The 25,451-nt window shown below is 36.8% G+C and overlaps 1 protein-coding gene across 9 annotated transcripts; it reads left to right on the forward strand.

The window, feature by feature from the left end:
• Window positions 1–534: 534 nt before the first annotated feature.
• Window positions 535–24,962, forward strand: ZNF510 (zinc finger protein 510). Of its 9 annotated transcripts, none has more exons than XM_036856583.1 (7): window positions 546–711; window positions 1,201–1,274; window positions 2,102–2,373; window positions 3,189–3,247; window positions 18,490–18,616; window positions 18,907–19,002; window positions 21,026–24,962. In XM_036856583.1, exons 3-7 carry the CDS (start codon window positions 2,304–2,306, stop codon window positions 22,723–22,725), a joined length of 2,052 nt encoding a protein of 683 aa, XP_036712478.1. In that variant the 5' UTR covers window positions 546–711; window positions 1,201–1,274; window positions 2,102–2,303; the 3' UTR covers window positions 22,726–24,962. The 9 variants fall into 9 exon arrangements, with proteins under 9 accessions (XP_036712479.1, XP_036712486.1, XP_036712478.1 ...); XM_036856590.1 differs by lacking the exon at window positions 1,201–1,274 and having other exon boundaries at window positions 21,026–22,291; window positions 22,544–24,962; XM_036856584.1 differs by lacking the exon at window positions 1,201–1,274 and having other exon boundaries at window positions 535–580.
• Window positions 24,963–25,451: the final 489 nt, after the last annotated feature.

Consider the following 25,451-nt stretch of genomic DNA (forward strand, 5'->3'; position numbering starts at 1 on the left):
GAGGTAGACATTCTCAACATTTTACTATATTTGCCTTTTCTAGTTATTTTTTATTACAAATATATAATACAATGCTAAGTACTTTAACATGCATTTCTAAAAAAAAAAAGTAAACTTACATAATCCCAATATTATAACAATTAACAAAGGTAATGATAACTTCCCTTAATGTTTCCAATATCCTGTCCATATACAAGTTTCCACAGTTGTTCCCAAACGGCCTGTTTTCTCCAAAGAGGATCACTGATCGAGGACCACACACTGGATTTGCTGTACTATCAGAGTTTAACCCATAACCTCTGGGGCTTAGGTAGAATTTGAGCGCCATTCATCAGTACAGACTGTTAACAATATCTTATTGCTCCCTAACTCCCACCCTCTCTACACACACACCCACACCCACCCCCAAAATTTGCGAGTGATTGCAGTGCTTATGGGAAACGTAGTCTTGAACGTTGCCGGTTATCGCGCAGCATTCTGGGAACGGATGTCCTGGGCTTTTCTCCGTGCTGGTGAGACAACCCAACTTTTCTACTTCCGCCCTTTCCCGACTGGCGGGCGCGGAGGCTTTGCGCGTGAGGTGAGGACGTTTTAGGTCTGGACATCCAGCTTGGAAGGGTAGGCTTGTGCCCAGGGTCCAGGAACAGCAAGTCCTGGAAACCCCTCGTGCCCCAACGTGGGACTCCCACCGCCTGTCTCCGAGCCCGGCCGGTGGGTAAACCTGGGAAAGGTGAATGGGGGCGGGCTCCGGGGCCGTAGGTGGGGCTGAGTGCTGGTCAGAAATGCTCGGTGCGGCACGGGTGTGGGAGCTGACCGCAGCCGGACCCGGGAATGTCCCTTGCCAGCAGTGGAAGGGCAATGCACGTTTATAATATTGACCGTGAACCTGCCACGAAGCGCGCACGGGCGGTGGGTCTGCGTTGAGCTCCCGAGCTTAGGAGCCAAACAGATCGAGTAAATTCCTTCTCTGTTACTTGGGCGTAAGTCAGGTTTCTCACCTAAAAATAAGATTATTAATAACTGTTTCGTGGCGTTGTTCAGAGAGGTAAATCTTCACCGGTAAAGCATTCAGCCAGGTGCTAGGCAATAAGCACTAATAAGTAGTAGTTAATAAGCCAACATATAATGTTGGCTCGCATCATAGTTAGGAGACACTTTTTTTCATTTAGTATTTAATCCTCACAGCCACCCTATTTATAGGTATAACTCTATCATTAAAAAAGAAGAAGAAAATGGTCTCAGAGAAGTGGAATAACAGACCCAAGGTCACAAAGGTGAGGAAGCTAGGATGTAAAAAAAGGTATACTTTCCTCCCAAATTCAAGCTGTTCCTAATATCCTGCCTACCCAAAACCCAGTGTTGCAGCTATCACAGCACTAGCAGAGTGACTTGTCCCCAAATCCCCAGGACTGTGATTGTAAAGTCAGTGTGAACTGAATCTCACTCTGTGACAGGTGTGTTTACTCTGGGATTTGTGGAATGTTTCCAGAGCCTCTGGGTTAAGACTAAGGCTCCTGGAAACTTCTGCACTGTCCAGGCTGTCTCTGTCTTCAGAAAGCACAGTCTGATGTTCTAGTGCGGTGCTGTCCAATAGAAAGAGAAGGTGTGCCACGTATGTAATTTTAAATGTTCTAATAGCCACGCTAGAAACTAAAAAGAAACAAGTGAAATTAATTGTAAGAACACATTGTGTCTGTCTCAATATATCAAAAATGTTACTTCAACATGTGGCAGGAGCCACATTTCAAGTGCTCGATAGTGGGATGTGGCTAGTGGCTACCATAATGGATAAAACAGTTCTAATGAATTCCAGGAGAATCAAGTTTAAGGCCCTGCACCAGTGGTTCCCAACCAGGGTGATTTTGCTCCCCAGAGGACCTTTGGAAATGTCCAGAGACACTTTTGGTTGTCACAACTGGGAGAAGTGCTACTGGCACCTGGTGGGTAGAAGCCAGAAATGCTGCTTGACATCCTACAATGCACAGGACAGCACCCCTCACCCCCATGACAAAGAGTTATCCAGCCCACAATATCATTAGTGCTGAAGTTGAGAAACACTGCTCTATATGAAAGTTTCAACTAAAATGCATTTGTTTCCTAGGCGTAAGTCTCAGCATCTCTGGAACAAAGCAGTTCTTTTGTGGCAGAAAGGCGGGGACAGGAGTCCCATCTCAGAGGGACCACCCTCATCAGAGCTTCAGAACAGATGCCGAAAAACCCAGAAAGGAGCAGGTTGTGATTCGCTCCAAGGTGATTAAGAACTAGGTCTTAATCACCTTGCGCAGAGAGAGCCAGACTTGGTGATGTCACCACATCCAGAAACCGTCACAGACTGTGTGACCATGGAAACTGTGGATCAGCTTGCCGAAGGTGGTGAGCAGGGGTGGATAGGGATGGGTGACTGATAGACTGCACAGGTAAAGCCACAGCCAGAGTCAAGGAAATTCTGTCTTCAGTCCTTAAATAACCCCCCACTTTCTTCATTCTTCTCTCATTCTTTCCAGATTCTGAGCCACTCTCACGCCATGTTCATCACACATGGCATCTAGAGGTAGACTGTGGCTTCCTTTATCCTGAACATATAGAATCACAAAATGATAATATAGGAAAAGATTTCTACTTCTGACTCTTAAAACCTTAAAACAAAATACTGAGCTTGAGATGTATTTCCCCTGGTCACCCAGGACAGAGCTAGGAGCAAAGCTCAGTGCTGTTCAAAGCACAGCACTGTTCATTCTGTCACAGGTAAGTCACATGTCTTATCAAAAGTCTTTCTGAGAAATTGCAACAAATTAGAACAAAAAGATTTAAAAATATTTTGTCATTATCTTTTTGTTCAGAGTTTTCTGTTGATTTTCTAACTCAAGGTATAAAAAGATATTAATATTAATCCTCTGTTTTAGTTTTCTGTGAATTAGTCAGAGAGGACATACGTTTTTTTAAATCAATAGGAAAATAATTTACAGTCACCCAGTGAAAAACAGTAGGGTTATATCCACATGATCATATCAGAAATGTACATATTCAGGGAGTGCTGTCTCTATGTGGTGCTTCCTGCTCCTCAAGGATCAACAGAACATTTTTCCATAGAGAGACTTTTTTCCCAACTGGTGTGATGAGATTAGGCAAGTGAATACAGAAGCTCACCAGACCTTTCCTGACTCCATCCCTCTTTTCTTTACCCCCAGCTTATTCTTCACAGTTCTCTGCATTCTCCCAGGAGCAGCAGAAAATGAACATATCTCAGGTGAGTTGTTCATTAACACCTTTTTTTATAATGGATTGTATAGATGGTTAATTAACATGGCAAAGTAGATATAGAAACGGATCAGAATTATTCAAGGAAGATAATAGAAAAGCAGATGAATAGCACAGCAGAGTTGTCATGTGGATAGATAAAGGTCCTCTGATATTACAGATTTTCCAAAGTGCAGCTTCATATTTCTTCTGACCTTTCTGATAGCCATGGCAGAGAGTTAGACAAACAATATTTGTTTAAAGAATTGCGTTGGTGGAAGCTTAAACCAGACATTCCTCATAGAATTTAAAGTCATTAAAGTCAGGAGAAATGTCTTTGTTGGTCTTCATGTAGGTGATAGTGCAGATCTTTCCAATGACAACCCTGAAAAGAATTCCACTGAAAGTAAAGGGCATATTGCCAAAGCAGGGCTTTTGTTAACACAGGTGTTCGGATAAGTAAAACAGAAGTTGAGTTATCCTGTTGGATCCAGGGATAATTCTTAGACTAACTAGAGGTCAGTATGAATGGCTGTATGTTCATGTCCTTAAAAATAGCTCTCCATAAATATTCCTCTCAAGTACCTGTCATAAACAAGTTGTTTAGCAGACAGTTTAAAGTCCTGTTCTTTGGCAAATGTTACCACACTTTCCATTCATACTTCAGTCCACTGCATGAAGCCTTGGTGTCTCTCTTCATATGCCTGTGACCTGCACTCACCAGTGACCTAATTACAGTCAAATCTAATGGGTCTTGTGTAGTCCTTACCTCACTAGACCTGTCTCAGTGCCTGACTCCCCCCTCTCTGTGTCTCTGGAAGGTCTCCTGCATTAGTGTGTGTGACACCCTCCTCTGCCACTGTCCTGCCTCTTGTTTCTTTCATGGAGTCATCTTCCTTCTCCTGCCCTTTCACATGTCTCCTCCACAAGTTTCTGTTCCTTCTCACTATTTTTCTAACTATTCTCCTTGACTCATTTCATCCCATTTCTGGTTTTAACAGTGATGTATTTGCTAGTCTCCCAAATGAGGCTCTGCAGCCCACCGTGACCAATGGCACTTTTTGTGATGATGGAAATGGTCTATATCTGCACTTCCAAAATGGTGACCGGTAGCCACATGCACCTCTTGAGCACTTGAAATGTGGCTAGAGTGGCTGAGGGACTGAATTTTTAAGTTTTAAATAGTCATATGTGGCTACCGTACAAGACCTAGTTGACTCAACATTTCTCTGTAGGTATCTAAAAGTATCTCCACCTCAACTGATTCAAAGTAAAAGTCAACATTCACAGCCCTTCCCAAACTAATCCTCCTCATCTCTCCCTATAGTTGGTACCACCCCATTCAGCCAGGCACCCAAGCCACAAAAAATGGAATGCATGCTTGACTCCTGTTGCTCTCTCTCTTACTCTCTTAACTCCTGCCACATCTGGCCAATATCACGTCTGGGTACTTTTCCTATTTGTGTAGATCAGAGATAACAGCAATTTTATATGGTTCAACTTAATGTATTTTAAATGTACTCCTCTACTTTATTCCTCCTCTCAACTGAACTGGTGGAATAGCTTCTTTACTGATCTGTCCCACCTCTTTCTTCACCTACTCAGGCACATCTTCCACATGGGTAGTTCATCTAAATGCTAATGAGGTAATGTATCATGCATTTGTAAATCACCTCAGTGGCCTCTCATCCCTAAACAATTAAATTCCCAATTTCTCAGAATAACATTCAGGCTTTGGAGGCATTACAGATTTCATTTTGTCTTTTTACTTTATTGCTGCTCTGACTTTCTTGACAGCTATTTATTGAGTAGCCACGATGTTGCAAGGAGGTGACATGTGCTATAGTTATAACTTAAATAATACAGATACTTTTCTTTCTTAATAGTGTTTACAATCTAGTGGGAAATATGACATTAAAAAATTCAGTATATAACTTTAAAGCAAAACCAAACCTCATTTAGTTTCTTAAACACATCCTACTGTTCCTGACTCTTGCTTCATACCCCATTCGCGTTGTCTTCTCTGGATTGACCAAATCTTCATTTCATTCACCTGGTGTTGTGGACTGATTTGGGTCCCCCCCAAATTCATATGTTGAAGCCCTAACCCCCAATGTGGTGGTATTTGGAGACAGGGTTTTTAGGAGGTAATGAAGGTTAACTGAAGTCGTAATGTGTGGGAATCCTAATTCGATAGGATTGGTGACCTTATAGGAAGAGGAAAAGAGAGAGACTTCACACACAGGCACTGAGGAAAGGCCATATGAGGACACCTTGAGAAGGTGGCACCTGTAAGCCAGGAAGAGAACCTCACCGGAACCCAACCATGCTGATACCCTAATCTCGGACTTCCAGCCTCTAGAACTGTGAGGAAATAAATTACTGTTGTTTAAGGCATCCAGTCTATGGTATTTCATTATGGCAGCCAGTGCAACTGAGTCACCTGGCTCTTTACTTTGTTTTTCTTTTTCTGTTTTTTCATTTTATTTTTAATTGTAAAATATAGATAACATAAAATTTACCATCTTAACCATTTTTTAAGTGTACAGTTCAGTAGTGTTAAGTACATTCATATTGTTGTGCAACCAATCTCCAGAACTCTTTTCATCTTGCAAAACTAAAGCTCTATATCCATTAAACAGCAGCTCCCCACTCCTCCCTCTCTTCAGCTCATGGCAACCACCATTCTATTTCTATGAATTTCACTGCTCCAATAGGTGGAATCATATAGTTTTTGTCTTTTTGTGACTGTCTTACTTCACTTAGTATAAAGTCCTCAAAGTTCATCCATGTTGAATCATGTATCAGAATTTCCTTCCTTTTTAAGGCTGAATAATACTGCATTGTATGAATATACCACATTTTGTTTATCCATTCATCCTGTGATGGACACTTAGGTTGCTTCCACCTTTTGGCTATTGTGAATAATGCTACTATGAACATAGGTGTACAAATATCTCTTCAAGACTCTGCCTTTAATTCTTGTGGATATATTGCTGGATCATGTGACAATTCTATGTTTAATTTTTCAAGGAACTGCCATACTGTTTTCAACAGTGGCTGCACCATTTTACATTTTCACCAACAGTGCACAAGGATTTCAGTTTCTCCAGATCCTTGTCAGCACTTGCTATTTTCTGTTTTTCTGATAGTAGCCATTTTAATGGATAGGCGGTCTGGCTGTTTGCTTTTGACCTATCATGAGTAAGTTTTGGTTGCCTCATCCAGGAAACAATGCTCTTTTTTTTCCCCTTGTCTCCCTCTGGGCTAATTTCCAGTCCTCTTCTGAATCTGCATAGCCCTCTGTCTTTCACCTATCTGCACTTCATACATTAGTGGAAATTACCTGATATCTGTTTGTCTGTCTGGTTAGACCATTAGCTTCAAGATCTGGAACCATGGGTTCATCTTCATAGGCTTTCAGCTTTCCTAGTTGAGATTGCTCATTAAACTCTGTTCCAAATAAAAGATCATCCCCTATGTATATGGAACTGGGCCACCAAGAGAATATGGATTTATATTCTTCTCAGACCGCCACTTCATTTCTTACAAGATAGAGCCCATTCCATTATTATCTTCTCTTTTACAAACCTGTGCACACTTGTTCTGCTTGCGACAAATAGGCCTGTTCTTCTGAATGAAGGGCTTTCCAAGAGGAAGTTTTTCTGACTTTCCCTCTGTATTGTGCTTCCTCTAATATGTTGTCATTTAGCCTCTTAACCTTTAAGATCATATCACCTCTGGATTCTTTTCGTGCTTATAAGAAGGACTAAACTTCTTGTGGACAAATACAGTCCCCTTGAAGGAGGTAATACACAGGAGATACTAGGAATAATGTGAAGCTTTCTTCCTCATACATGGGAAACAAAGTCAGGATTAAAGGCATTAGTTGATTGATTGACCATTTAAATTCAGTGAGTATCAGGATTTGCAGTTTGTCAAAGAAAGGACAGACTGGTAGCATAGGCTCAGGTGATCAAAGGTGGATAGTTGAAAAGAATTGTGTCAGTCCTGAAGAATGGGTGGAATTTTGTTGCAGAGAATGGGCAGGTTACTACATCTTGAAAGAATAATATCAAGTGGACTAAACAAGGGATACAAGGTCCAGTAAGAATCCTTGCCTATTACACTTTGGACTTCCTCTCAGGGAACACTAAGAGAGATAGAGAAATCTTGGGACCAGACTAGGTGTATTAGTTTGTTATGGCTGCTATGATAAAGTACCACAGACTTGATGGTTTAAACAACAGAAATTTTTTTTCTCACGGTCTCGAGGCTGAAAATCTGAGATCAGGGTAAAGACAGGCTTGGTTCCTTCTGAGAGCTGTGAGGGAAGAATCAGTTCCAGGCCTCTTTCCTTGGCTTATAGATAGCTGTCTTCACATAATCTTCCCTCTGTACATATCTGTGTCCAAATTTCCTCCTCTTATAAGGACACTAATCAAATTGGATTAGGGCCTACCCTAATGACCTCATTATATATAAAATAAAAAGCCTATCTCCAAATACAGTTACTGTGAGGTACTGGGGATTAGGACTTCAATGTATGAATTTTGAGTTGGACTAAAGCCCCTAACACTAGAAGTCCTTGGATGCCATCCCTAACGATTTGATGTCATCATGAGTTCTAGCATATGATATGGGGAAGAAATTCATGTAATAAAAGCAGTTTTGTTTTTAATGTGGAAGTACTAGCAGAATGGGAAAGACATGAAAGGGGTAAAGTAAGAGTCCATGTGACTCCAGAGTTTTTCTGATAGGAGGGCAGAATGGTGATCCCTGTTGTAGAAGTGTATGAGAGCTGAGAATGTGCATAATTTCATATATTTTTAAAGTCATTTATATTTCTTTTTTGTGAATCAGTCTTCTTTTTTTCTAATTTTAAAGGCTTTTTAATTATTAAAGAATTCTTTAATTATTAAAGAATTTATCCTTTTATTCTGACATACGTGACAGATATTTTTTACTATTTCATTATTTGTCTTTGGACACTTTTTGTCCAGAGTTGACCAAGTTCTTTCATTTTTACTAGTAGCATTTTGAGAAATTGTTAAAATATAGAAAGATACAAAGGGATAATGTAATAAACCTTCCCTAATTATCAACTATAAAATTTTTTTAAATCTTAAAAAATTTTTTACTTATTTATTTAACTGAGGTACAGTTTTAATACTAGTAAAGTGCACTCTAATTGTGAACTGAGTGGATTTTTACATATGTATATACATATAATTTACCACCCAGATTAAGAGAGAAAACATATCCATCATCCCTGAAGTTTCTTTCCTTCCTTCCAATTTTCAGTTAATAATAACTGCCCCCTTCTGCAGAGGTAACCACTAATCTAACCTCACTTATCAGGAAAAAAAGTATAAATTCATTTTCAACACCATATAAATGGAACCATACCAATGCGTGCACTTTTTCAGGGGAAGGGGCGGTCTGGCTTTTTTCTCTGTACACGTTTTTAGATCATCAATGTTGCTGTGTATTTTAATACTTTTTATTGCTGAGCAGCATTCCATTATATGAATGTATGATGATATGCTCATTCTCTTGTTGGTTTTTCATTTGTGTTTTTTTCCAGTTTGGGGCTATTATGAATAAAGCTGCTGTGAACATTCCTTTGTGTCTCTTGGCATATCTTCATTTCTCTTGGTTATACAAGTAGCTTTCTAAAGTGGTTGAACCAATTTATACTTCTATCTGTACCAAATTCTCACTACTGTTAGCCTTTTTGATTTTAGCCATGTGTAGTGGTCTCTCATTGAAATTTATAATTTGCTTTTCTGTGATAAATACTAGCATTGAGCACCATTATTTGTGTTTTGGCCATGTAGATATCTTTTATGTAAAATACCTGTTCAGTTCTCTATTTTAATTGAATTATTTGCTTTTATTGATTAGTAGGAGTTATATCTATATTATCAATACAGGTCATTTGCCAGATGTATGTATTGCTAATGTTTTTGCATTCTGTGACTTGACTATTTCTAGTGTCTTTTGATGAACTAAATTATGAAATTTAATAAAGCTCAGTATCAATGTTTCTTTAATGGTAGTTCTTTGTGTGTCATGTTTGAAAGATCTTTCCCTACTCCGAGATCATGAAGATATTCTCCTGTGTTGTTAGTGGATGCTTGATTATTTGAGCTTGATTCACCTGGAATTACTTTTGTGTATGGTACAAGGTAAGTGTCAAGGTTCATATTTCCATATGGATAGCCAGTTGCCCTAGCACCATTTGTTGAAAAGACCATCCTCTGTCCACTGAATTGCAGCAGGGCCTCTGTTGTTCAATCAAGTGAACCAGTCAAGTGGTCTATATCTAGACTGTATTCTCTTCTTTTGATCCAGTTATTTCTCTTTTTACTGGTACTTCACTGTCATAATTACTGTTGTATTTCAGTAAGTCATGAAATAGGGTAGGCCTTAAAGTTTTACTTCTTAAAAAACTTACTGGCTAATTTTGATCCTATGTGTTTTCATAGAAATTTCGTTTCCACTGAAAATCCTGCTGGGGTTTTTTAAGAGTAGAGGTGAAGTCTGACATTTCATTACATTTACTCCTATGTATTTTATCTATTTTGATATTGTAAATATTTTTAAATTTCATTTTTAGTTGTTGGTTTATCAAAATACAATGGATTTTTAAATATTGATCTTATACCTAGCTATTTTGTTAAATTCGCTTATTCTAATAGCTTATTTTGGTAGGTTCTTTTGGATTTTAAATGCACATCATGTCTTTTGCAAATAAAGAAAATTTTACTTCTTCCTTTTCAATCTTTATGTCTTTAATTTCTTTTTATTCTTCTAGTACCATGTTGAATACAAATGATGATAATAGAAATCTTTTTCTTCTATCTCACCTGAGGGGGAAAATACTTAATATTTCACCATTGAGTGTGGTTTTAACTTGAGAGTTTTTGTACATGCCCTTCATTAGAATGAGGAAGTTCTCTTTCTGTTTTTAGTTTGCTGAGAATTTTTATTACACAGAGGTATTAATTTGGTCAAGTGCTTTTTCTGCATTTGGTGAGATAACAGTATAATTTTATTTCTTTATTCTGTTAAAGGGGTGGATTATACTGATTGAATTATCAGTGTTTAACCAATCTTGCATTCCTGGGATGTCTCACACCTGGGTCTGAAGTACTATCCCTTTCATATAGCATGCACCTTCTTGGTTAAATTTATGCTTAGTATTTTTTATTCTATTCTAAATGGAATTGTTTTCTTAATTTTTTTTATTGTTCATTGCTAATGTTTAGAAATACGAATGTTTGTATGTTCTTGAATCCTGAAAATTTGCTGAGTTTGTTTATTAGCTATAACTTTTTGTAGATTTAGTGTTGATGTGTTGTATATATTTATATATTAGATTATGTCATCTGACTAGAGGTGGTTTTACTTTTTTCCTTTCCACTTTTATCTTTTTTCTTTTTCTTGCTCATTTTCTCTGGCTAGAACTTCCAGTACAATGATAGAATTGGTTACAGTGGACATCCTTGTCTTATTACTGAACTTTGGAGGAAAACTTCCTGTCTTTTAGCATTGTGTATGACGTTAGCTGGGATTTGTCAAAAGTGCTTTTTAGCAAGAGGGAAGAGATATGAGAACATATGTATATGTATAACTGATTCACTTTGTTATAAAGCAGAAACTAACACACCATTGTAAAGCAATTATACTCCAATAAAGATGTTTTAAAAAAAAAAGTGCTTTTTATTGTGTTGAGGAAGTTCTCTTTTATTCCTAGTTTGTTGAGTGTTTTTATCATTTGTGTTGGATTTTGTCAAATGCTTTCTCTGCATCAGTTGAGAGGATCATGTGGTTTATTTCCTTCATTCTATTACTGTGCTGTTACATTGTTTGATTTTCCTTTGGTGAGCCACTCTTACATTCCTGGGTTAAATCCTACTTGGTCATGGTGTATAATCATTTTAATATACTGCTAGGTTTGGTTTGCTTGTATTGTGCTGAGGAGATTTGCATCTATATTTCTAAGGAATATTGATCTTTAGTCTTGTGATTTCTTTGTCTGACTTCGGTTAAAAGTAACTCATAGAATGAGTTAGGAAGTGTTTCCTCTTCTATTTTGGAGTGAGTTAGAGAAGGGTTTGTGTTCATTCTTCTTAAATGTTTGGTAAAATTCACCAGTGAATCCATCTGGTCCTAAGCTTTTCTTTGTTGGGAGGTTTTTAACTACTAATTCAGTCTCCTTACATGGAACTCTTCAGATTTTCTATTTCTGTTTGACTCAGTTTTCATAGTTTGTATGTTTCTAAGAATTTGTCCTTTTCATCTAGGTTATCTAGTGTGTTGGTGTACAGTTGTTTATAGTGCTCTCTTATAGTCGTTTTTATTTCTGTAAAGTCGGTAGTAATGGCCCCACTTTCATTACCAATTTTAGTAAATTAGAATCCTCTTTTTTCTTAGTCAGTCTGCCTAAAGGTTCATCAATTCTGTTGATCTTTTCAATGAACCAACATTCAGTTGATTATATTGTTTTTTATTCTTTATTTGGTTTTTCTCTGCTTTAATCTTCATCATTTCCATCCTTCTGCTAGTTTTGGGTTTAGTTCACATTTATTTTTCTAGTTCCCTAGGATATACAGCTAGGTAATTGATTTGAGATCTTTTTTAATGTAGGTGTTATAGCTATAAATGTCCCTGTAAGCACTGTTTTAGTTGCATCTCATAAGTTTTGGTATGTTGTGTTTTTGTTTTCAGTTATCTCAAAATATTTTCTAACTTCCCTTCGATTCCCTTTGATTTATTCTTTGATCTTTTGGATTTTTTAAGAGTGTGTGGTTTTATTTCCACATATTTTTGAATTTTCCAGTTTTTCTTTTCCTACTGATTTCTGGTTTCATTGTATTTTGGTCATAGACGGTACTTCGTATGATTTTAACCTTTAATATATATTGAGACTTGTTTCATGGCCTAACATATGGTCTATACCAGAGAATGTTCCATGTTTTCTGAAGAATGTGTATGCTTCTGGTGTTGGCCTGAGTGTTTCTGTAGATATCTGTGATCTACAGTTCACAGCTTTGTTCAAGTGTGTTCTTCCAATATTGATCTTTTGTCTAGTAGTTCAACCCATTATGAAAGTGGGGCAATAAAATCTCCAACTATTATTGTTGAATAGTTTATCTTGTCAATTCTGTCATTTTTTGCCAACAGAAGTTCTGTTGTTAGGTACATGTATGTTTATAACTGTTTTGTTTTCTTGATTTATTGACCCTTTTACCATTGTAAAATGTCCTTTCTCTCTCTCTCTCCCTTTTTTTTTTGGTCTTAACACATTATTGACCAGAGATGTATTAATACTTAGTCTTTTGTTACCCGAACGTTATTGACCGGAGACGTATCAATACGTTTGTAGAGACTGATAAAATTAACATCACTGTGTGAAGTTGTTAGACCCTAAAATTGACCAAGGGTTCATTATACAACTTACGATTGTCATTATCATTCACATTTTGCTCCATTAGGTTTTTGTTCCAACCTTGTGTATATTATAAACGTAAAATTTTCAAAAATGACACATCGTGAAATTTTGAGTGAAGAAGATTTTTTTGGTGAATTTTATGCAGATACTTTCTCTGATTGTCCGAGTTACATATATACTAGTCTCTCAGAGGATGATAGTTCTTCAGAATATAGTTCTGATTCAGGTGATGTGAATATTAGACCAACAGAATCATTGATTCTGATATGGAAAGTGAAAATGAAACTCAAGGTGCTGGAACTTGCTCCTTTGCTTCTACAGAAGAGTGGATTGAAGACAACATTTCACAAAAATTAGAAGACTTTACATGTGTGTCAGGTGTAACTATTAAATGTAATAACCTGCAAAGTGTCAGTGAAATAACAGAATTAATTTCTGGCCAGCCGAAATAAAAATCGCCGGCCACAGGCGTTAGTTTTTGCAAAAATCCCCCAGTCATTAATGAGTTAAAGTCTGTTTTGTCTAATCCTAGTATAGGCAATCCAGGTCTATTTTGGTTACTGTTTACATGATATATCTTGTGTTAGTCTTTTACTTTCAAACTATTGTGTCTTTGAATGTGAAGTGTTACTTGTAGACAGAATATAATTGGATAATGTTTTTTAAATCCATTCTGCAAGTCTCTGCCTTTTAATTCAAATATTTAACCATTAACATTTAATGTAAGAAGAATTTGTCTTCTGTTTAGACATTTGCTCTGAGTATGTGATATGTCCATTTTGTTTTTCTACTTCACAAATTTTGCTTTCTTTTGTGTTAAGTCAATATTTCCTAGTATACCATTTCAGTGACCTTGTTGTGCCTTTACTACATTTTTTCCCAGTTATTAGTGGTTACCTTGTTGATTACAATTAACAACTATAACAGTATTGTTCAGATGAATACAAACTTAATTTCAATAGTATACTAAAACTTTGCTCTTCTATAGCTTCACACCCTCCTCACTCCTTATGCTGTTATTGTCATCTAAATTAACATTTTTATATATGTTGTGTGTATACTAGTAGCAATTTCTAATTACTGTCTCATGTAGTGGTCTTGAAATCATACAGGAGAAAAATAAATACAAAAAAATACATTTATAGTGTCTTTTATATTTTTACCTGTGTACTTACTTTTACCTACATAGTTTTCTTTATTTCTTCATATGGATTTTTGAGTTATTGTCCAGTGTACTCTCATTATAGCCTGAATGACTCCCTTATTAATATTTCCTATACAGCAGGTATACTAATGACATTTTCCCAGTCCTTATTTACCTAGGAGTGTCATAATTTCTTCTTCGTTTTTGAAGGATGGTTTTGCCGAATATTCGAGTCTTGGTTGACAGTCTTTCCCTTTGATACTTTAAATATGTCATACAACTGCCTAATGGTTTCCCTGGTTTCTAATGAGAAATCAGCTATTAATCTTACTTGGGAGCCTTTGGAGGCAATGAGTCACTTCTCTCTTGCTGCTTTCAAGTTTTCTTCTTTGTCTTTTGGCCCTTTTTCCTCTCTTCTCTCCTACTTCTGGTATGTGAATGTTGCTATGTTTGATTGTGACCCACAAATCACTGGGGCTTTTTGTTCATTTTCCTTCATTATTTTTACTGTATGCTCTCAGGTTGGGTCATCTCAATAGATTTATATTCAAATTGGCTGATTTTTCTGCCTATTCAGTTCTTGAACCCTCTAGGAACTTATTCACTTCAATTATTGTACTTTCAATTCCAGAATTTCAGTTTGCTTTTTCAATATATGTATAATTTCTGTCTCTTTATTGATATTCTTTATTTGATGAGACATTGTTCCCATACTTTCCTTTTGTTCTTTTGATGTGGTTTCCTTTAGTACTTGGTACATATTTAAAACAGCTGATGAAAAGTCTTGGTCTAGTAAGTCCAATGTCTGGACTTACTCAGAGACAGTTTTTACACTGTTTCATACATAGTCTGTTTGTTTTCCTGTATATGAGTAATAGTTTCTCATCTGTTTACGTCTCAAATTTTTGTTGAAAACTGGACATTTAAAATATAATGTGTAATGTGTAATCAGAATCTCAACAACTGCAGCTGTTGTTATGTATTTGGTGACTCTTTTGAACTAATTCTGTAGAATCTGTATTTTTTGTCATGTGTGGCCAACTGAAGTCACTGCTCCATTAATTAAATAGCCAGCTAATAATTGGACAATGATTTCCTTAAATACCTGTAACCAATAAGGCTCCCAATATTTGCTAAGTTACTCTGTGTGTATGTTGGGGCATGCCTTCAACAATTAGCCCAGCATTTTATTACTCCACATTAGCCTTCACTTTTCTTTCATAGAGCCTCAAGGTTAGTGAGAGGCAAGGGTTTAGCACCTTCTCAGGTCTTTCCTGAATGTGCACACAGCCCAGGGATTGTGTGTCACCTTTTAGATCATCAGGAATATACCTGAGCTTTTCAGAGCCCCTTCTGGATATCTCATTCTCCAGCTTTTCCCTTTAAGCTTTTTAGTAATATTGTTGTTTCCCTTAACTGTTAAAAACTGCCTGTAGTAGTCAAGTAGCCATGATGGTAAACAATAACCCATGATTTTTAAAAAAAAATAATGTCATGTCCCCAGGGAAAATGTTATTTACAGCTTTGAGTCATGTCAAATGAAGAGGGGTGGTCTAGGAAACCACCGGACAGGCCAAATAATGCCAGTTCTCTGGGAATGGGGTTTATCTTCTAATTGAACCTCAGTCTTAGGTACTGAGAACTTGGGTCTCAGCATTTTATTACTTAGAAGAGATAGGGCAGATGGGTCTAGGCAGCAGTTTTGGTAGTGTCTGCTACTGCTCTCTCCCTACTGCAGTGAGATCCCGCCAATCACATTATGTGTTCTGATGACTTTCCCCTTACAGATTAAGTATTCTTTAGTGGAGATATGCATGAGTCTGAGTGGATTTAAGCACTGACTGTTCTTCCTCTACACTAGCTATCACCACATGGGACAGAAAGGGGGTTCTTCTGAATTCTCCCCCAATCCTCTCTATGACAGATTGGCTCCCTTGAGAAAATCTCACAAAGAAGGTAGAAATTACCCTATGTCTGTGACACATACCATCTCCCCAGGGACTTCACACTCGTCACATTTGCATGCATGTGGTTTTTATAGCTTAAGCTTCCTATCTTCTTATATGGAGTTTAGCATATGGTTCAGTAAGCAAATGAATGGGTCCTGATTCTCCCTACAGGTACCTATCTCTCTCCTGATTTCAGATTGTTTGTTTGCCATGCAATTTCATTTCTCTAATGAGTTCCAAAAGACATTAATTTTCAGTTCGCCAAGCTTTGTTCTTGTAAGATGTTAGTATTGCTCTTTTCAGCTCTCTACATCTCTGAGCTAAAATCTAAAGCCACACTGTATGATTGTAATTTTTTCTAATTTGGTGAGACTTACCGTTTTTGTTTTATAATATGCAAAGTGTACCAGAAAATTATGTTATATTTTAGTTAGTCAAGTTGGGTAATTACGTCATTTCAATCTTCTGTATCAGTGGTCAGCAAACGTTTTTGGTAAATGTCAGGTAGTAGGCTTTGTGGGAGATATGGTCTCTCTTGGAACTACTGAACTCTACAGTTTTAGTCTTATAGCAGCCATAGATAATACATAAACAAATGAACATGAGCTGTGTTCTAATAAAATTTTATTTTCAAAAAAACAGGTAGTGTGCCAGATTTGGTCTTTGGCCCATAATTTTCTGACCCCTGTTCTAAATCTCTATTGGTTTTTCAGTCTGCTTGTCCTGTGAGTTACTGAGAGAGTTGTGTTAAAAACACTAATTATAATTGTGTGTCTGTATATCTAATTTCAACTATTGTTTATATATATACAATATACAATAATACTCATTGTTCTCAGTAATTATGTTCTGTAAAGTGGCCATGAACACTGAATTAGCAAATACTGAATCATTGTTCCCAGGGGAAATACAGGATTAGGTTCCTGCAAGCTCCTGGTCACAACATTTTGGTTAGCCAATCAATATGTAACCTGGTTATGTGTGTTTCTGTTTAAGAACATCTTATTTAGTAATATTGTTGATTCATGAACATGAACTTACAACCAACAGCACCATAATTAATGCTTGAACACAGCCTATTAAACATGCTTGTTTTCTGCATAAGGCATATCACAACCTTTTTGTACTTAGGGACACTAGATAGCACTTCTTTTTCTTTTTTTTTTTAATATGGAATTTTATAAATTTATTTATTTTTATTTATTTTTGGCTGCATTGGGTCTTTGTTGCTGTGCGCGGGCTTTCTCTAGTTGCGGCAAGCAGGGGCTGCTCTTCATTGCGGTGCACAGGCTTCTCATTGGGGTGGCTTCTCTTGTGCGGAGGATGAGCTCTAGGCACGTGGGCTTCATTCGTTGCAGCACGCGGGCTTAGTAGTTGTGGCTCACGGGCTCTAGAGCGCAGGCTCAGTAGTTGGGGCGCACGGGCTTAGTTGCTCCACGGCATGTGGGATCTTCCCAGACCAGGGCTTGAACCCCTGTCCCCTGCATTGGCAGGCGGATTCTTAACCACTGTGCCACCAGGGAAGTCCCTAGATAGCACTTCTGTACTACACAATGGGGCCATTCTAAAATGTGAAACCAAGAAATAGCACAAAAATGAAAAAAAAAATGTGCTAGACTACAATAAGGATAAGATTACAGTACAACAGCTGAAACAAGAAGGCAAGGCATTATCTTGTTCAAACTCAGCTGGGAAAACGTGTATTAGGCAAATTTTTTATCATTCTGTGAATGCAAATGACTGCAAAATCACAAGTACTGATTTGGAAGTTAAAAGTAAATTTTAGTGAGTAGGTGAATTTGCAAATACAGAATCTGAAAAATGAGAATTGACTGTATTTGGAAGCATATCAATTTATGTTACACCTTCTGTTAAAAGAATCATTTTATCATTATATATATGTGTATGTATATGTGTATATATATATATATATATATATATATTTCATACTTTCTTACATTCAGGTCTACTGCTTTTCATGTTAATATAACCACATCAATTTTCTTTTGGTTAGTGATTATGTATATATCTTTTTCCATCCTTTTCCTTTCAATCTTCATACATCCGCCTCTATAAATTGTGTTTTCTTTGTTGTTATTTTTATGCTGTCAGTCTTTCCTTTAATTGTATTCATTAGTCCAGAGGTTGGCACATTTTTTCTGTAATGTGTCAGGTAGTAAATATTTTCAATTTTGATAGTCATAAAGTCTCTGATAAAACTGCTAGGCTCTGCTTGTTTTTGCATAAAAGCAACCATAGACAATACAAAATTATTGGGGGTAGGGGGGTTGCTGTGCCCCAATAAAACTTTTATTTTAAAAAGTGGCAAGCTGGATTTGGCCACAGGTCATAATTTGCTGACTGCTTCCCTGGAGCATGCCCAGGGTAGTAGAGTGGGATGAAAATTGTAGGAAGTGTATTTATATTTTTTTGCTAAAAAATAAATTAAAAAAACAAAAGTTTTACTAATATACTTATTGAGAGTACAAGTATATAACTCATAAATACATACAAATTAAGTTATTAATATTTTTACTAGTTGAACACCTCCAAAGTATAAGCTAAAATTAGATCCAAAATAGGCATCCTTTATATTCATTTGTTTAATCTCTTTACCATAAACATAAGAACTGTTTTCATGCGTATTTTCTATGTCATCTAATTCTAAACCCAGATTAAACAGAAATGTACTTTTGCAGGCATCAGTGTCATTCAAGGACGTAACTGTCGAACTCACCCAGGAGGAGTGGCAGCAAATGGGTCCTATTCAGAAAACCCTCTACAGAGATGTGATGCTAGAGAACTACAACAACCTAGTCTCAGTGGGTGAGCATATAAGCATAACTTACCCTCATAACTCCATACAGAAGGCATTTCCTTTTTATGCATCAGTACACATGAATACTTTAGATTTTAATGTCATTTAGGCTTTTTATTCAGGAATATAATGTAACCAAGCCCTATTGAAGAATAGAAAGTGTTTGACTGCCAATGCCAACTGCCAATGATAAATTCAGCTGAGGGCCTTCAGGATGCTGTTCCTGAAACTTTTTACACTTCTGGAGACTAAAAAGCTCATCATCTGGCCTAAGTACTCAGTTGTTGCCTGTTTACAGGGAACTGCATTTTCAAACCAGAGGTGATCTTCAAGTTGGAGCAAGGAGAAGAGCCTTGGTTCTTAGAGGAAGAATTCTCAAACCAGAGCCATAAAGGTGAGTTACTGAGCACTAATAGAATTCTGTGGGGTATTTAGACTCCAAAAGGTCAGTTTAGCAGTGAACACCTTCATATTTCAAGACTTTTCTTATAAGTCCCAAAGGCACAAAAAGCACCAGTCAAAAGAGAATGATTAATAAACTTGACTACATTAAAATTGAGAATTTTGTTCATAAATGATACCATTAAAAGGATGAAAAGACAGGCCACAGAGTAGCAGAATAGATATACAATACAAGTAACCTGGAAATGATAAGCATCCTGAAAATGTAAAAACTTCTGCAAGTCTATATAGGAAAGTATAGCAACTCAGTGTAGGTGAAAGACTTTATATATAGGAGCTTTCAAACAGCTGGTAAATCTTTGAAAATGTGTTCAATCTCATTACTTTTCACAGAATACAAAATAGAGTATAAGGTGAGATAAGTAATATGTATAACATGAACTGAGATTAACAAATCTGGCAATGGCAAGTCATGGGGAGGATGTAAAATATTAAAGACCTTATTTACTGACTGAAAATGTAAACTGATAAAACCACTATGAAATCAGGAAGATGTTATCAAATAGTTAAAGTTTTATACACCTGTAACCAAGTAATCATTTTCCCAACTGTATACCCTATAAAAAGGCATGATTGTATTCTCTAGAATGAATAAAACAATATTTATGGCAATATTGGTTATTTTTGCCAAAATTGGGCTCATCAGCAGTAGAATAAAGGAATAGTATTTCTTAAAGGAGAATTATACTATATGCTATATGAAATCTTATACAATGATTGCAAACATAATATTAAACAAAAAATATAAATATGCATGTATGGTTACAATTATGTAAATGTCAGAAACAAGCAAAACTCAATTACATTTTTAGGAATTAATATATAGGTGGTAAAACTACAAAGAAAATCAAGGAAGTAAATATCAGGAGAGTGATGAACTCTTAAGCATGAGGAAGTTGTTACCAGACAGGGTTTTTTGCAGAGCCATTTATGTTCTGTTTCTTGACATGGTTTCTAATTTGATGAGTGTTCACTCTATACTGTTAAATTGCACATATAAGTTTTATGCAAATATAAATTATGTTTCGTGCTTAACAGAAAGTTACAAGATGAGCCAAAAGTGAAATAGTATTCACAATTCATATAAGCCAGAAAGGATGGGCATCTAGAATGCATAAGGAATTTGGATCTTTGCAGTAAGGTCTTCCATGATACCTCATTTAAAATTTCACCCCTCATATGAAACTGAAATGTGGAAATTTCGAATGAAGTAATCAGGTTCACTTATCTGCAGTTTTGTTGGATGGAATAAGTCAAAGGTATCACAGCCAGAATTGAGCAGTGAATCTAATTTAATTACAAGAATTGATTTTCCTTTTATCAGTCTTATACTTGTATTTCTGTGACTCACAGCTGCAAGATGGGTTTTATCCTGAGCTATAAACTTCTTCATTTAATCATGAGGAGGTTGGTGCTGTCAATTTAATTTGATTTTGAAAGACTGAATGGAAATAAGGAATGATATCAAACTGAAGTATGAAGACTCTTGAGGATTCTACCAGTAGAGCCTAGATAATGTTGGACCTCTACTGTAATTTACTTCCTCAAACCAAACCATTCTCCTGTTGGGCCTAGCCCATCAATGCTTATTATCTCCTAATTTTCTTGTTACTCTACTTAAGTTTGTAACCCCCCATGTTGTATTAATTGTCTGGTTTTCCTGCTCCCTAAAATCATCACTCCCATAAAAGTCTAATTTCTCTCCCTTCTCCACCCAGGTAGGAAAATCCAATTTATCACAATCCAACTACAGATATATGTTTATAACCAGTTTCCTCTCCCATTTTCACTATATCAATATTATTTTTTAAAGGAAGGTGTCTCTCTCTCATACACACAAACCCACAAATTAATCTTGAGAAATCAAAAAATGAAATGCAACATAGGCTATATGTTTATAAGCCCCATCCATAAGAATTGTAAGATTCAAAGTGTTTTCAATTTTTCTGTTTTAGAAGACTACAGAGATGAAAATCTAATCAAGAGGCACAAAAAAATCAAAGACAAACACCTGCAGCAAGTAACATTTATAAATAATAAACAGTTGCCTAGAGAGGAAGAAGAAGTTTTGAGAAAACCATTTAATCTGCACATAGTTCCTGTTTCTTCATCAAAAATGCCCTGTAAATGTGACTCATGGGGAGTGAATTCACAAAGTATTTCTCAATTTATCATTAATAGTAGAACCTACTCAACAAAAAAAACAGATTGTTATAATGTACATGAAAATTTGCCTTTCAAAATTAAGCTTGAAAGAACTCATATTGGAGAGAAATTTTATGAATATAATAAAAATCAGGAAACTCTCAGTTATAAGGAAAATCTTCCTGAACATCAAAAGTGTCAAACATTGAAGCAAGCTTTTGAATTTAATGGGATTGGAAAAGCCTTCTATGTTGAGGCTGCCTGTGTTAAACATAAGAGTACTCATATAGGACAACAATCCTGTAAAGATGAAGATTTTAGGAAAAACTATGACAAGACACCTCTCTTTGACCATGAAAGAACTGGGACAGGGGAGAAACACTCTCATCTTAACCAGTGTGGGAAATCCTTCTGTGAGAAGTCAGCTATCAAGGAATACAATAAATTTAACATGACTGTGAAACATTGTCAATGTATTACAAGTGGGAATAATTTCAGCAGGAAGTCATACCTTACTCAACCTCAGAGAACTCTCACAGAAGAGAATCCATTGGTATGTAATGACAGAACACAAACTGGAGATAAACACTTTGAATGTCATGAAAATAGGAAGTCTTACCAGAAAGCCCACAAAGTACGCCAGAGAACTCACTATGAAGTAAAACCCTATAAATGTAATGAATGTGGGAAATCCTTCTGTCAAAAAGGACATCTCATTCAACATCAGAGAACTCACACAGGAGAGAAACCATTTGAATGTAATGAATGTGGAAAAACTTTCTCCCAGAAGTCACACCTCAGTACACATCAGAGAATTCACACAGCAGAGAAACCCTATAAATGTAATGACTGTGGGAAAACATTTGTCCAGAAGTCAACCCTCAGGGGACATCAGAGAATTCACACAGGAGAGAAACCCTATGAATGTTGTGATTGTGGGAAAACTTTTGTTCAAAAGTCAACCCTCAGAGATCATCACAGAATTCACACAGGGGAGAAATCCTTTCAATGTAACGAATGTGGGAAAACTTTTGGCCAGAAGTCAAACCTCAGAATACATCAAAGAACTCACAGTGGTGAGAAAACTTATCACTGTAAAGAATGTGAAAAATCCTTCTGGCGAAAAGACCATCTCATTCAACATCTGAAAACACACACAGGAGAGAAACCATTTAAATGTAATGAGTGTGGGAAAACTTTCGCCCGGACATCAACCCTCAGAGTTCATCAGAGAATTCACACTGGGGAGAAACCATTTAAATGTAATGAATGTGGGAAAAAATTTGTCCGGAAGGCAATCCTTAGTGATCATCAGAGAATTCATACAGGGGAGAAACCCTTTGAGTGTAATAAATGTGGGAAAACTTTTGGCCAGAAATCAAACCTTAGAATACATCAGAGAGCTCACAGTGGGGAGAAATCTTATGAATGTAATGAATGTGGAAAATTGCCTAAGAAGTCAACCCTAAGTATATACCAGAGAATTCAGGGAGGGGGAAAACCATATTGATATAATAACTGTGGAAAATTCTTCTGACTAGGAGACCAACCTATTTGACGTCGGAAAATTCACAAAGGAGAAAAACCATATAAGTATGAATATAGGAAGAATTTTGCCCAAAAGGCAACTCTGAGAGTGTATCAGAGAATTCACACAGGATTTCTTTCAAGGTGCTATGGAAACCCTGTTGGATGGAGTCATGCCTTGTTAGATATCTCATATCACATGTGCTGGTAATCTCATTAGTAAGAATTTCATAGCTAAACTAAATTTCCCTATCTCCCTGTCATCTAAGTGGAGCTTTGTGACTGGCTAGTAGACTGAGAATACTCATGTTGTATGCCACACCTAGTTCTGACTTCCCTGGTCCCAGCAGTATCTCAGTCATACATGGAATAGTAGCAGCTATCCCTTAGAGAGGAAATGTATCCCCCACTTTGCTGCCTGAAGCAAAGCTGCTGGCTCAGTAGGACCCTCAACTCATAGGTACTCTAATTGGGCCTGTTTCACTGATGGTTTTGCTAGTTGAAACAACTTGGACACTGTGACTGTTCAACCTCAGTGCCATTATGTAGACCACAAAACTAATGTGGCTGCTCCTGTCACTGGGCAGAACACAAAGATGTTCTCAACTCTAGCCAGTATTCCTTCTGATGAAACTTGGTGCGTTTTCATGGACTCTTGGGTTCTTACTGTACCTAGCTATCTGACATGCCTGTTGTAAAACTATAGGCTTATAAAAGCACCCCTGTTTGGCACTGTGAACTGTGGGAGGGAAATCACAGCTGCTGAGCACAACGTCTGGGTTGTTCAACTAGATTCACATGGTAAGAGACTATTCTCTGATAAGACTGACTGGAATCAAGTTGCTGATCAAGCCCCCACTACCATGATTGCCAGCATTGCTACCTGAATCCATATCATACTGATGGCAAAACATTTACCATCTTACCCTGGATACAAAGTAAAGGTCTGTGTATATATCCAATGTTTCCTTTGATGTCATTTGATACAAGAATGTAGTTTTTCTCTTCTGGATTAGTAGCCAGTGCTCCATATGCCATTTGATTAATTCATCCTTTTCCTACTGATTTTAAATATCTTCATATACTAACTTGTCATTTGTAAACATATTGCATATGACTGACTACTCGTGACCATATTAGTAACAGATTCTCCTTTTATGAACAGGGATGGCTCATACCTCATATGAGCCAAAATACCCTGTTTTTCTGGCCTGATACTGAATGTTTCACTGAAGGGTATTTGAATCAAGTTTAGAAAAGGAGAATACCTCCTAGGACTTTGGAAATGAAACATCACAGACCAGTTACATTGTTACTCCAGAGCTGCCAGCAGCATTGTGAAGAAGATTCAACTGCGATAAGAGAAAATAATGTCCAATTCGTACTATATTCCCTGAAAAGAGATTACTGTTTACTCTGTTTTTATAATTGTTGGTAATATAAAGAAAGTCATTCTTTCATAAAATTTCTCTGTTTCTTAAGATATGTAGAATCATCTCCTTTACACCCCCTTTCATATATCATTTTTTAGGATTATGATTGTATTTGCTATTAAGTGCAGGACCATCTACCCTCCAAGATGGAACCAATTCACCCAAGTGGCCTGAATGGGAGGCCAGGTGACAAAGTCCCCTGATGGCACTCAGGCTTTATCTGCTGTCCCCTTGGTGGGGAAGCCTCTCCAGATAATACATTATCAACTGGAGACCATGGTCTATGCTGCAGTCACGAACGCTCCATTCTCCCTACCTGGTTTATCTCCTTTCCAAGTATTAACTTTTATTCCAACAGATGGGTGCCTTATCTAGAGACACTGGCAGAGTCAATTTTCTGTCTGCCTGCCTATTAAGGGTCTTCGAGCTAATAAAAGAAGCCTCCATGAAGGCAGGAATTTTTATCTGTTTTGTTCATAACGTGTCCCTCTACGTATTGGGCATTAAAAAATTACGAAGAGTCCCTCTACATATCGGGCACTAAAAAATACTTGTTGAAGGTAGAATTATCAAAGTGATATCTGAAAATTTTTCCTTTTGATGCTTCAAATTATATTTTGAGATTATTCATTATTATAGTTAAGGAAATTATTGCTCTAAGCTCACACTCAGACTCTTCTCTTTTGGATATTTTCTAAAATTGCTAAGAGAAAACTCATTCTTAATATTCAGAAGTGTTCTTCAGATCTCTTTCAGCCAAAACAAAATTTATTTTCAATAAACTAGTATTCCCAGTTCAAAATTATGTCTGCATAGCTATCGGTTTTTTATTAGCATTGGAGAGTACAGGCTTTTTTTGGGGGGAGGTGCTTCCACACAAATATTTTTTAAGTACCAATCCAAAAAATTGTGCATAACAATGACAATGATAAATTCGATTTTCAGGATCAACCAAATGGGAAGGCAAAATAATTAGTTCTTGGGGTCATATCTTTAATTCATCATACCATTAGTTCTGCTCATTTTTACTTCCCAATCAACTTCCTGACGGTTACAAGGAAAAGTTATTTTCTCAGGTCCAAAATCTATCTCCTAGGAGACATGTCTGACCCCACAAGAACAGGTATAACATCTGCTCTGACCTACCTCCATGTTTTGTTTTTCCTTGCCAGGTATATAATACCTCTTCTCTCACATTAAAGATCTCCCTAGAAGCCAAGCAGAAATGGTATATTCTGTCCTTCTACCAAGGCAGCTTCACACTATAATGGGGGTG

The sequence above is a fragment of the Balaenoptera musculus genome, chromosome 6 (assembly GCF_009873245.2).
Source record: "Balaenoptera musculus isolate JJ_BM4_2016_0621 chromosome 6, mBalMus1.pri.v3, whole genome shotgun sequence".
NCBI classification, from domain to species: Eukaryota; Metazoa; Chordata; class Mammalia; order Artiodactyla; family Balaenopteridae; genus Balaenoptera; species Balaenoptera musculus.

Bases quoted from the DNA above. Each gene is read 5' to 3' on its own strand.
- ZNF510 (XM_036856584.1), top strand. From the start codon at position 2,304: ATGTCACCACATCCAGAAACCGTCACAGACTGTGTGACCATGGAAACT. The intron at 3,248-18,489 runs GTGAGTTGTTCA...GTACTTTTGCAG, and splicing joins AGAAAATGAACATATCTCAG to GCATCAGTGTCATTCAAGGA. The intron at 18,617-18,906 runs GTGAGCATATAA...GCCTGTTTACAG, and splicing joins CAACAACCTAGTCTCAGTGG to GGAACTGCATTTTCAAACCA.